The sequence below is a fragment of the Gnatocerus cornutus genome, chromosome 9, assembly GCF_029298725.1.
Source record: "Gnatocerus cornutus isolate USDA-ARS CGAHR chromosome 9, icGnaCorn1.1, whole genome shotgun sequence".
In the NCBI taxonomy this organism is placed as follows: domain Eukaryota; kingdom Metazoa; phylum Arthropoda; class Insecta; order Coleoptera; family Tenebrionidae; genus Gnatocerus; species Gnatocerus cornutus.
The window spans coordinates 13738109-13751167 of NC_142241.1; the positions used below are offsets into that span (position 1 = coordinate 13738109).

The 13059-nt window shown below is 43.5% G+C and overlaps 1 protein-coding gene across 1 annotated transcript in view; it reads right to left on the reverse strand.

Annotated features, from left to right (window-relative positions):
- Positions 1-725: 725 nt before the first annotated feature.
- The window catches only part of LOC148169005 (protein tiptop-like), a 58927-nt gene continuing 46593 nt past the window's right edge, over positions 726-13059 (reverse strand). Inside the window, exons 2-3 of the mRNA XM_088044620.1 lie at positions 4451-4628; positions 726-4397 (exon numbers count right to left, since the gene is read on the reverse strand). Coding sequence (XP_087900746.1) covers positions 1358-4397; positions 4451-4628 — 3218 coding nt within the window. The 3' untranslated portion in view covers positions 726-1357. The remainder of the gene's footprint in view (positions 4398-4450; positions 4629-13059) is intronic.

The window sequence follows — 13059 nt, forward strand, 5'->3', positions numbered from 1 at the left end:
ATTCCTAACAATGATCGACTATGAATGCGTCACGTGTGAAGTTCGGACGTGAAGTGACACAGTCGCGTTCACACTTCGTGACTTTGAATTTACACCGAACCGAATTTTTAACGAGTCGTAAAGACGTTTCCGCTTATCAACGATAACGTCGGACATATTTATACGCGGCAATTATATGGGACCATGTCAAAATTATAACGTAGATTTCACATCCGCTGCACATAGAAAAGAAAGAGGACTTTGTTTGGGTCGCAGCTCCAGGTGCGTGATTAATGGTAAATCAAGAAGTTGATATCTTTATTGCGGATATTACGGACTTGGGAAAATACAAAAGGTGCGAACACACAACTCTGCCTCTTCCGGCGGACTCAGCTCCACCACCCACCAGAAGAAATTCGACAAAATCCCGCTCATTTTAATAATTTGTTTCCTCTTACCTCCGTTTTGCCTTTCCCGCCTCGTTGTTTCCTCAGTCTATAAATATTTCCATCGTTTTTAATTTGAACGAATTTGTTTTCTAAACGAAAACCACCATGATGTATTTTTGTCATTCATCATCGTTCTCCGTCGTCATCAATTATGTAATTAAAGCATCCAGTTAAACGTATTTAGTTAAACGCTTCATTAAAACTGACACGTATTAGTCAGCTTGAGTCCAATTTTGAAAAATTCAGGGGGAATGAAACGCCTACTGTTCATAACATATATTTATTTGAGCCTTCATTGCGTTCAAATACAACAAAATATTAAATAAAGTTTAAAAATTTTCAATAACATAAAGGAGCTTTGCCATGAATATCAGCTAATGCGTATACATCTTTTGTATTATTCAGTATAGTATAATTATTGATAAATATTTATTTAAAAACTTTCTTGGAAGATGAGATATTTACGATATACGTATACGTAGTGTTTGTGTAATTTCAGTTGAAACTTTTACAATAGTCGTCTTAATAAATAGTTCTTTGATGATGGATGAAATCAATGGTACCACAACTACATCTTACGAATTTTCAATACTCCCAAAAGTACGATTTAGTTTCACCAACAACTAGGTTTGTTTTTTAATTTCTAAACGACAAATTCGCCGCCAACGTCGGCCTGCAAAGTGACAGAGGACCGACGATGGCCGCCCCCAAAGTATACATCTTACAATACTGACTTAATGTAGTATGTACAGGATTTTGTGACTTAAAATTCGTATAACAATCATAATCACTTGAGAATTTGTAGTTCCGCTATCAATTTACAATATCACTATAGCTACCGTTATTACTATGGTTGACGATATGATAACATCACAATATTAGCCGCTCTCAGCGAGACTATCATTTACAAAATAGGAATGTTCCGGTATTTACACATATTTGCTGGACAACTGCTTCGCCAACTCCGTGTATTTGAGAAATTTTGAGTGCGGACTTTCCTCGAACCCCGGAGGAACCGGAGGACTCTTACTTCCAGTAGATCCGGGGCCGCCAGACGAACTCGGAGGTGCCTTTAAAGGTACTCCGTCGCTGGACGACGTCGCTCCTTGTTGCGACGACTTTAAAGCGACAGGATCTGGTATGACGCCATCTTTAACAAAGTGCATTTTGGACAAGTGGTGTCTGTAAGCCCCCTTTGAAATGAACGGAGTGTCGCAGAAAGCGCACTTCATGATGGAATCCGAGGTCATCACTGCGTCATTGCAAGCCCAACTAAAAGCCAAGATGGCGCCCGGCGTCGTTCCAGCGCTCGTCGCGACGTTATTCGCATTGGAGTTCACACTAGAGTTCGCTGAATGTGTTCGGTTGTTCGTGTGGGTTTCAGTCTTATCACAAAGTTTCTGTAAGGCGGCCAAAGGATGGCTCGAGCCTCTTTTTCCACCAGGAGGCGGTGCAGCATCGGAGGTTGATCCTGACAGACTGTCGAACATTGAGCTGAGAGCCCCCAAGCTGCCACCGGGCTTTCGATCACCGTTGGTGCTTCGCGGCGTTCCTGAGCGCTCGCTACTCGCAGGACTCGCGCTCGGGCTTATGGGAGGGCGAGGACTCGCGGCTGGAGTGGCCGAGCGCTTATCATCCTCCTCATCCTTGCCATTGTGAAAAGTTTCTTCGTCCTCCATCTCGCCTTTCACGTGGACTCTTTCTTCCTCTTCGGTTTCTTTTTTTACGACAATTTCAGAGTCTGTCTCTGACGATTTCTCGGGGGTTCTATCGCGTTTGTCTGGAGTGGACCTCGTGCTCAACGGAGCTCCAGGAGGTTCCATCTTCCTTTCAGGAGTGAGCGAGTCTACACGACTACTACCTCGTTCCGATATCGAGCTTGATTCGCTTCCGCTGCGTTCGCGTCGCCCGAAATGATGACTCTGTTGATGGTAGCTTCGTAACAAATTCATTGTCTGCGCATCGACCAGCGGCTTCGTGTAGTCGACGCTCTCGTCAATACCAAGTCTTTTTAAGATGCTCGACCCCATGGGGGCCGTCGCGGCGCCGTGTCCGGGGAACGTCGAGTTTTGTCGCGACCGCGAGTCGAAACTCTTTTCTATGAGTTTCTCGATGGCGTTGAGCACGGAAGGAGAAGAACCGTTGTTGTTCTCTGGAACTGTCTCTTTGACATCTACGGAAGGTGAGCGTTGTTGCGGTGATGGTGACTTTTCACTCTTAGACTTATCGCGTGTTGGACTCTCCGGAGGAAGGATGTTGTTCGACATGAGCGCGTTCTTCAGGAAGTTTCTTTGAGTGGTACCGCCCACGCACTGTCTTATATGATCGACGAACAAAGAAGTCTCGATTTTATTACCGCACTTTTCGCAGGTTATTCGACCTGCAGCACCCGAGGGATCACGCATTTTCTCGATCAAACTCGCGCTGTCACCGTTTTTGAATTCGTGTTGTGCGCGCTCCAACTCTAAGAGTTTTCGGACAGGAAGAGATTTTTTTCGTTTCTCCCGAGTTTGTCGACGGCGTCCTCCACTCTCCGTGATGGATCTCATGATGTGTTCTTTGTAGTGCGAGTTCTTGACCATGTGGTTGCTGAGCTCTTTCAACGAACTGAAAGCTTGATCGCAGACTTTGCATGTTAAAACAGCGCTGACGTGACTACTGGGACCTCCTGGTGGTTGACTGTTGCCTGGACCACTTCCTCCACCGCCTTTTGCGTCGTCTGATGACCTCCACGAGATGATCTGCTCTTGCGAAATGATGTTGGTGTAATGTTGCGTCTGCTGCATGTGACTGGTCATTTCCGCCAAAGACCGGAAGCTCTGTCCGCACCACATACACTTGAGTATTTGTCGTGTTTGTTCGGCGCCTTTTCCCAGCCACACGTCTTGGCCTCTGACCAACTTCCGAGGAAGAGGCATCGTTTCTTTGATCAACATGTTGAGATCGGAGTTTGTCTTGGTTGAGTTTGTCGAAGAGGTACTCGTGTTGGTGTTGGGCGAGGTGATTTGAGGCTGACTAATCATCTGCGCCTGCATCGGAGGGACGGGAACGTTGACGCCGCAATGCTTTGCCTCTTTCATGTGGGTGGTCATCGCCGCCAAGCTGGGGAAACTCTGCTTGCACCAAACACACTTCAAGACATCTTTGGCCTGCTCGGCACCTTTGTTCAGCCAGTGGCTCTGCCACGCACTATGTCTATTACTCGAGTTGCCGGGGGCGGCACTCGCCATTCTAAACAAGTCTTCTCCGCCTAACTTGCTCAACTCGCTCATTTTCTCCAATGCCTTACTTGCGTCACTGGGAGTCGGTGTGCTGTGTTTGACTTTCCCGTTCCAGAGGTCGGGGGAACCCCCAGATTTTGGCGACAGACTCGTCGCCGCCGCCACCGCCGCTGCGAAATACGGCAAATGGGGGGCTGGCCACTGCGGCAGCACCTGAGGTTTGTATTCGGTTCGCGATTTTCGATTCGGAGGCTGAGAAGATGCGTCTTCACCGCTTCGCTTTCTACTGCTCACGCTCAGATCAAGAGGGCCGTTGCCTACGGGAGGAGTCCCCGGTTTGGACAGATTCACCACGTCAGAGTCACTATCGTCACTTTTGTGGCCGCGTTTACTAAAGTCCAGGATTCCGTCGCCGGGAGGAGAGTGCATGGGTGTTTCCATGGGGTGGAGGATGCCTGGGGGTGACGAAGAAGATGATACCAAAGGAGAAACGGACGGCCTGGGGAAGCCAGACATGAGATGTGATTGTTGGGCAGCGGCTACTGCGGCAGCGTTAAGGTAAGCGGCCATGGCGGCGGTTTGCGGTGGAAGAAGAGCTGCGGCCGCCGCCGCTGGTAAAGTCGCCGGGAGAGTCACTCCGACAGGACTCAACGATGATGGTACTCCGCGCATGAGCATGGGGTCGCCGGATGGACAACGGGGTTGTACAAGGGAATCCGAAGACTCGCGAGAGTTGCAACGAGATGTTCTGAAAAGGGAGAATAAAGCCCACGCTCGACGAATTTCGTTGACAATGTTTACCTAAGGTCGTCGTTCACAGATCTTGGACTCGTGGGTGTGGGAACGTCTCCGGGCGTCGGCGACGTCGCTTCCTCCTCTGGTGGAATAGGCGACGTCGAATTCGGCGACATAGAGCCGGTATCCTCGTCGCCTTCCAGTTTGTCGCCTTCTTCGGGACAACCGTCTTCGCCGCCTTCCCCTGGAAAGAAAGAATTCCGTTATTCGCGCAGAAATGATAAGAGCAGTCGCGCACTATAATAACGAAACAGATGTTGAATTGCAAGTGCAACTTTCGAACCAAATAGGTATATCTAGAAATGAGATCGCATCATCACGAGTTTTCGAAACAATATCGTAATCAAACGTTGTTCTGTATTTTCGCAGCGTGCACACTACTTATTTTAATTTATCGTCGGTCTGGATCACATTGTTTCCTCTTTCTCTGGCGTGTTCTTAATGAAGTCGCCCCGTTTTGATTGACAACCCCCTGAATTTTGACTCGCGATCAAAAGAGCATTGTCTCAACTTTGATTAAATTGCTTTCACACAAGTTTTTAATCATTTCAATTATCAGAAATCAATTTTTGGCGGCCACGTATTATTAACGTTGTCAAGACGCGGAGCCTGTTTTTCTCCAACGCCGAACAGTACGCGACTTTCCATGAGAAACGGCTTTAATCAAACGTAACACATTAATAAAGATTAATTTATTACAGCAGTGCCATTAAATCATTCAAGAAATGACATCTGCAGTTTGCCTTGAACTATCACGTTTTTCAGCGTCTCCATGTATACCAGGTGTTGCGAGTAATTGATGGGTCAGTTCACATTCATGTTTGCGTTTCTTTTCTGCGAAGAAATACGCGCACCGGTACGAACCATTCCTCAAGATTTATTACCACCTTAATACGCGAATGCAAATACGAAAATTACCAACGGACAGCAGCGATCATGCGGGGCCGCATATACAGGGTGGTGGTGAGAAACTCATCGATACAGGGTGTCGTTTCTTCCTACTGCCACCACCCATTAATTACCAAAGCTCCCGGACGATCCTATCGCGAAATTGTTCATGTTAAGGGGCAGTTACACGGCCCCGAGTCCGGCGTGTCCTGCGATTCTATAAATTGGCCGAGATCCGATCACGCGTCCGTTCGTCTCACATTCATTAACAGCAATCAGATATCCAAAGGAACGAGAGATATTGGTAGCGCGCGTTCTTTTGCAGGATTCCGGGAATTAATTGCGGCGTTGCTTGGTTCGTTCCTGCGCGAGTCGCAGGTGCGCGTGACAGACGGACACGGCGCTGATAACGCTACCATTAGATAGGAAATGCGGACGACGTTCCTCGTGAGATACGAATACCTTATACGAGAAATATGCGCTCAAATGAAAGACAATGGTGCATAAATCAGGCGACCTCGGCGGACGAGGTATTGTTCGGAGAGCGGGACGAAAATGAAAACTTTGGCCGATGACCAGATCAAGAGCGTACGAGCGCACTTCCCGGAAACGCCTGACTAATGTCTTCAAGTGCCAACTTCGTAATTGTCACATAAAAAATTACACCTGGTGGCCTTTTACTTGTCGTTGCGTCGTCTTTTCGAACCCCTCTAATAAACTTTATTATTATGAGCATTATTATTATCGTCCCCATAACGTTTTCGCTGTCGATTGAGCTTTCCAATTTCCATGGTTATTAATATCCCGCTTTGTGGGAAAAATAATAGAAACAAACAGTTGATGATGGACAATATCTTTCGGAAGATTTGATGCAATAACACGATGTCGTTCTTTAGCGTCCCTTAGCAATTTAATCGAGCCATTACTAACACTCCCGTTCTTCCTGCACGTCCCTGGTCCAGCTTACGACGTCCATATTACATTGTTACTTGATGCCAGGCAAAATTTACAACCCCATTTGGCTTTGTCCACACACGGGTATTCACTAACAACACCACACCGATAAAACCACCGACTGAGCTGAATTACCGAAAAATTTCCCTAACGTGATCAAACACCCCTCGTCGGGGTAACGATCCACAAAAGGCGGAACGAGCGAATATATCGGTCGGCAAAATTCTGCAATTGCGAAAAGAAGGTTTAAACAACTTAATCGAGCTTCCAAGTGCGACCTAGCCGCCATAATAAAATACAGAACTGATTTGTCAACGAGGGTGATTAATAAGGGATCACGGGCAGATCTTTGTGGAGAGTATTTTTATGTAGAGTTGTAATGAAAATAATGGAGAAAGTAGGTAAAAATTAGCGCTTAAAACCCGCGCAATGTTCCTCTCGAGAATCGCAGCAATATGGGCCGGCTCAGCGTTTTTCTTCGTGTACTTGAGACCGGCCCTGTTGGGCGTGCACGTACGTCTCCGTCTTGTCCAAACACGGCCCAACAATGAACAATGGCAACATAAATCAGCGTAATTAGTTTGCAGCCTTGCTGCTGTATCTACATGTCCTGAGTAGTCGGAGGAACATCGGCGAACCCATTGGTCAACGGATATGTGTCCTAGTCGCCTTTACTCCGCCTTTCTCTCCTGCAATCGAATCCTGTTGCGTTCCTCCGCATATCGTTGACAACAATTACAGCCGTGTTTGCAGTGCAGATCGGCGTAATGCCCCATGTTGGTACCCGTGTTCGCGCTATCGCGGTAGGCATCGAGCCGACATTCCTGCGACGACGTCCGTGAGCAGGAGCGACGAATCATTGATAATTAGTATGCGCGCGGGTCAACACATGCCAATCAAACGGAGGCCAGCAGGATACACTAGCAGGAGCTTCTAGCAAGCACGTAGTGGACGGCGCCTCCGCGATTCTACTCGCAATTATTGGGATTTCTCCGACGCATTTTAATCACGCATTAACACGCGGTGCAGCAGGAATGGAATGGCAGCAGGAACGATGACTGAAAGCTAACGGCTTCCGTGTTTGTTTATGCACGTACTGTATCTAAGTTTACTCATATCATAACTAAAACTGCATTTTTTTTGTTCTACGTTTTCTTTTCAACTGCTTTTGTGAAAATTTTATTCAAACACCAGTTATATGCTTGTTTGCGTAGTGAGAATTTCAGGTTTCAGATTTACGAGCTAAATTTAATTTTCTTGCAATCAATATGCTATCAGGTTTCAGGTCGCGAGACTGAATTTAATTTCTTACAAACGAGATGTCAAATATTTTTTCAAGTTTCAGGTTTCGTGGGTATATGGACTTTAGTTTTAGTCCAAAAAATTAGATTCCAAGTGTGATAGTTTGGCGTCGCGGCGCCCAAAATATGTAATTCATTTCAATTGTCGCTAACTTAATTTTTTTCAATATGTATTCAGTGCGTTTTTTGACACATGCCACAGGGTTTCCCTATTAAATTAAGGATTTTATTTTTATTTTATTAACAATTATGTCGTCTGTGCAATAAAAAAAAATGTTTACTGATTTTAGTGAGAATTCTGTACCGAAGGCTGAAAATTTTACGTTATTATGACAGAATCACCAATTTTTGGTTAATATTTTGTTATTTTGGAAGAAAACTTTCCAAAATTTAATAAAATTTTTAATCGAAAGTAAAAAATCGAATATTTCCGGTAGTTCGATTGCAAAATTCCGTCAAGAATTTTAAAGTCCTCAGAAACAATTGAACATTCAACCTGCGAAAAAATGTTTGAGTAAACTTGAGGGTAAAAAAGAGCAAAGAAGTACAAAACGTCATATCAGTCCTGTAAAGTGTCATTTACCGTATTCAAATAAATCTGTAAAGTAGAAGAAAATGGACAGTTTGAAATACAAATTTTATTATGTGGCACATAATGATGAAGTGCGAGGAGTGTGTGAGTCAACTTACTGTTCGAATTTACCAAACCGTAACCTTAAGCACTCTATATTGTCGATGTTGCCAAACTTTTAACAAATATTTAGATTTCAAAAATTAAAAAAAAAATTAGAGGAATATTAGGTACCACTACTTGAAATTAAAAATTCCCAGAACCATTCCGGTGGCAAACCGCCGCCTTCGTTATTTATTTATCCCTTCGTCGCGTCGTCCAGGTTATTAATGAATATTGAATAGGGCACGATTAAGGGACATTCTAGACTTTTATTAGACGATTCGCTACTATTAATTATCCGTCTTGGTCCCGATAAATAATTCAAAGGGCATGAATAATTCACAACCACCAAAAATTATCAACTTGTCCGTCATTCTTCGACAATTTACGCTCTCGACAACAATGACGCCTCATTTTCGATCATCGCGATGACCTGTTCTCTCTTCGGCAATCGAGAAAAGAAGGAGAAAGAAGTAGTTGACGTTTTTCCCAAGTTGATTAGCGCAATCTAAAAGTGACGGGTGTTGATTGACGTTCTGTGTTTGAAAGACGACGACGTCTGTCTTTCGCCAACATGACTCGGCAGCTTTGAGAGCTTTGTTGGTTGAGGCAGGTACAAGATGATGGATGTCAGATGGACGAGAAACAACGATTGATTTGCATTTGATTATCTCGGCGATTTTCCGAATTTTCCCTCGTTTTCTCGGAGGTCGCTGACGAGTTGATGAGAGCACAGAACGAGCAAACTTCATTAGACGTGTCTAGCTTCGATTACTGCGGCGTTGAAATAAGATTTCTCACCTATGACCGCCGTGGGGAGCAGGAAACAGTCGTATCCTGTCCGATCCCGAAGCAGAGCTCCCATAGGATCTGAGCTCAGCTTGCTAGATAATCAGCAGCGGGCACACACGGCATATCAACGGCGCAATTAACGAAAAAATAAATCTTAAGGTCGCTGCAGACGACTGCGTTGTAATTTCCTCGAGCTCTGTCAGTCATCCGTTTTGCTTTGTTCGTCTTCTTGAAGCACGCCCCTCGTCAGCGCCAGACTTTTATAAAACTAAATTATTTCGCTTCTTTAACTGCTTCGGTTGTTTGAGTGACGTGTGTGATTTACTGACCGACTCTACACGTCATACACTTTTTATTGGGTTAGTTTTGGGGCGCGGATTGACTTACTTTGTTGTACTGAATGAGCTCGAAAGTGAGGATGCTCCTGACATGCAACGTGATGATTTAAACTAAAAACTGGAGCGGTTTAAACAGAAATTTCAACAAAACTCGGTTTTCCGTTTCCATCTTTTTCGGGGCGAGATTGTTGTATATGGGCCATTCCTGCGGAGACGAGGCCACGTGCCCCTTCACCCCAATCCATGACATTATCTCTAAATCCGTTCATCACATTGCAAATCTTCTCACGAGAAGTATCGTGTGCGTATTTCCACCCCCTTGCACATCTGCCAGGGAGGGTTAATTCAAGTTAATGTGTAATTACGTAACTACTTTTCAGTTTTATGGTTATAGTAAAATGTGGGTATTGTCGCTTTGCGTTTTCATCCGGAAAATCATCCGGGAAATGAAGGTAATAATGACGTGCCATTTTCCCATGAGCCCACCGTCTGTCAAACGTCACCAGAGTCGTGGAGGGGCTTCTGAGTCATGCATACGATCAATGGCGATTACAAATTCGATTGACAGATTTATGTCTAGTGACACACTCGGTTGTATCGCATGGCAATATTATAACCGATTTTCAGTCCCCTGTTATTTACGTGATATATGATAGATACACGGGGCCCAATAAAACATTTCGATGACAGTTTATGAAACGCGGCAATGAGTCAACTCCAACAATAGTTTCCCCAATTGAAACGGGTAATTTACTGCAGCCCTGTGCTTTTTTTCGGAATTTTTCGCCAAAGTCTCACGTTTGTTGCGACCTCAGCGGGACATTGAACGTTTATTTGCAATATCTTTAATCAGTTAGGAATTTATAGAGAGCCATTTCGCCATTAAATGGAATTTTTATAAATAAATAATTTGCCGTGATATTGCGTCCATTAACTTTATGTCCGGCCTGTCCATATATTTTACGTATTATATTTCTTGCACCGGGAGGAGCTCCTACCTGCATCGTCGCCAGCAAAAAGAACGCGGCGACAGAGTTTTTAAAGAGAAAATTAGCGAGACGAGGCCGCTTGATTATTTCTTCGACGAAAGGAGGTACGAAAAATTAATAAGATATTTCATAAAAATGTCGAAATTTTTCGTTTGGCAAGTCGTTTATTGTTTTGTTGATTTAGTTCTTGCATCCGTCGTCACGCGTCGTTCCTTAACGACTCGGACGATTTTGAAAACGAAATTCCTGCGTGGTCAGTCATCGCTGCCAAGTGCCCCAAAAATACCTCTCAATTATAAAATTTTTCCTTGTGTCATGTTCGAGATTAGCAGAATCACTTTGCATGTTCTCCAAATGTTTTCGTAATTATTCAAAAGGCGAGCGAGCAGTGCACCGTTTGGCTCTCGAAGCCACATTGTTTGCTAAATTTAACAGCATTGTACGATGTAAATTAGATTCGATTAAAGGCTGTTTATGCAAGTAATAACATCGGCGATATTTTTGTAAATAGTTGTAAAGTCATTTGCGTCCCGATAGGTTTACGGCATAATTTACGGTAGTCGCGTCCGTACTTCCCGTAAACATTCCGCAGCCTACTTTGACGTTAGTTATTTAATAAAATTCCATTAGGGAATCCAAATGTTTGCCCAGTCAAAGCACAACAGATGCTAACAATTATCTGTGCAGCATATTTACAATCCATAAAGTACAATAAAGCCGCTCTAAACGTCGGCCGAGAAGATCAGTTGGTGCGTTATTTACACTGAGCACTCTTATTATGTACAGAGATCTGCAGCCGCTGCTTCTCTGATGTCTAATAGGGAATAAATCACAACAAATAATGAACAACAAACAGACGTTCGTATTTATTAGCCATAAACGTTCGGCAATAAAATGGCAACGCCACTTACAATGTTAAATACGCGCCACTGCAAAGCGCGACATCTACCGGACGTGCTTATCGGAGGAGAAGCTCGACGGTCCCAGACCACCCATTTCAGGCTCCGTTCCATCATCGTGTGTCATTTAGTTGAAGTGGTGGGAGCCATCCTAAGTCAATAACAACATATAATATACATACGCAGAGGTCGTTTCGTGGTCCTACACAAATGTCCAAAGCACCTTTGTTGCCTGTCCACCTGCCCACTTACCATTGATTTATTGTAATTATGCGTTATCATGGGACCATCCATCTATCTCGACTCCATACGTCACTGTCACCGCTTGACCGGATCACGGACGAACTTTGGGTAATTAATAAATGGCCCGGACTCAGCCCGACATTTATATTTCAAGGGATGAACACCAATTTACACCTAAGATCGAAACCGACAACTCTTCTGTTGTATTGACTAAAATACACACGGGACCATTTTCATTTTCTGACTTTGATCAGGGCCAATATCCTCAATTCCTGACTGCGAGTAATCGAATTTCAAAGCTTTCCACTGACTTTGTTTTAATTCTTTTTGTTTTTCATTTATAATTTTTCAAATCTTTAAATCCGATCGCTTCTCTCTGTGATCATTTGCAGGATCTGACAGTTCCTGATTGCCTCAGTTGCTTCGTAATTGTCTTTTATTTTAATCTTCCATAGTCAACAAAAATCTAAAATTTTCTATCTTCTTTCTGTCTTCACTTTCTATAAGTTTTTCTTAACCCACCATTTTCTCAGTGAAAATTTTAAAATATTGGTGCGGCAGTGGAAAGTCCATGAGTAGATAAGAGCAAACTGAGGCCCTAATTCTAATCTGATTTTGCGTTAACGCAAACCATGGTTACCATGGATACTGCGGCATCTGTCATTCACCCTAATTTTACCCAAATTTTGGAGTTAAATCTTGTTTAATTGGTTAGCACTACAAGAATGAGATGATACAAGTCGTTTTGTGAACTACTTGTCTACCCCATGTTTGAAAAAATATCGATGCTCGACAATGCTTTAGCTGTGCTTTATTTGATTTTGCATTTGACAGTGCGGCAACTTTGCTGCTGCGTAACCGATTTGCGGCACTGAATTAGAATTGACCCCTGAGTCATACTAAACCTTGCATTTGACGTCGCGTCTTTCTGCGCAAACTTCTAGTGGTCGTCTAGAAAGTCGGGACTCATTAGTTGACTCATAACCTTCATTGTTAAACAATTTTTAGTGACTTCTCATTTCAGCACGATTTTTGGTACCAGAATGAAAGTCATAAAAGTTCAGAATTCTAAAAAATAATGTTGGAAAATGAACCATTTATAAGATTGGGCATAATTGTAAATAAAATAGTATTTATCCAAAATGCACTAATAAAGTAGTACTTTATTCACTCATTTTAGACCAATAAAGTACTCTTTTACTCTCTAAACACTTTAAAGAAAATTTGTCACTGATGTCATTTCTGTCAGTTATTATAATGCCTTAATTGCAACCAACAAAGGCGTTGGATAAAATCTGGTATTATATTCGAGTGTAAGGACAAATTATTCACTCTAAAAATCTTATTGACTGAATAATTTGTCTCCTTACACTCTTATACAGGCTGTCCAAGAACTCATGACCCATAGAGCAAGGGAGAAGGTGCCGACAGCAATACGGACGAAAAATTTTAGAACAAAAATTGATTAAAGGTTAATGGTATTCGAGAAAAGATAAAAATTTAACAACCAATCCCGGAAGCTTTTTCTAGAGATAGAG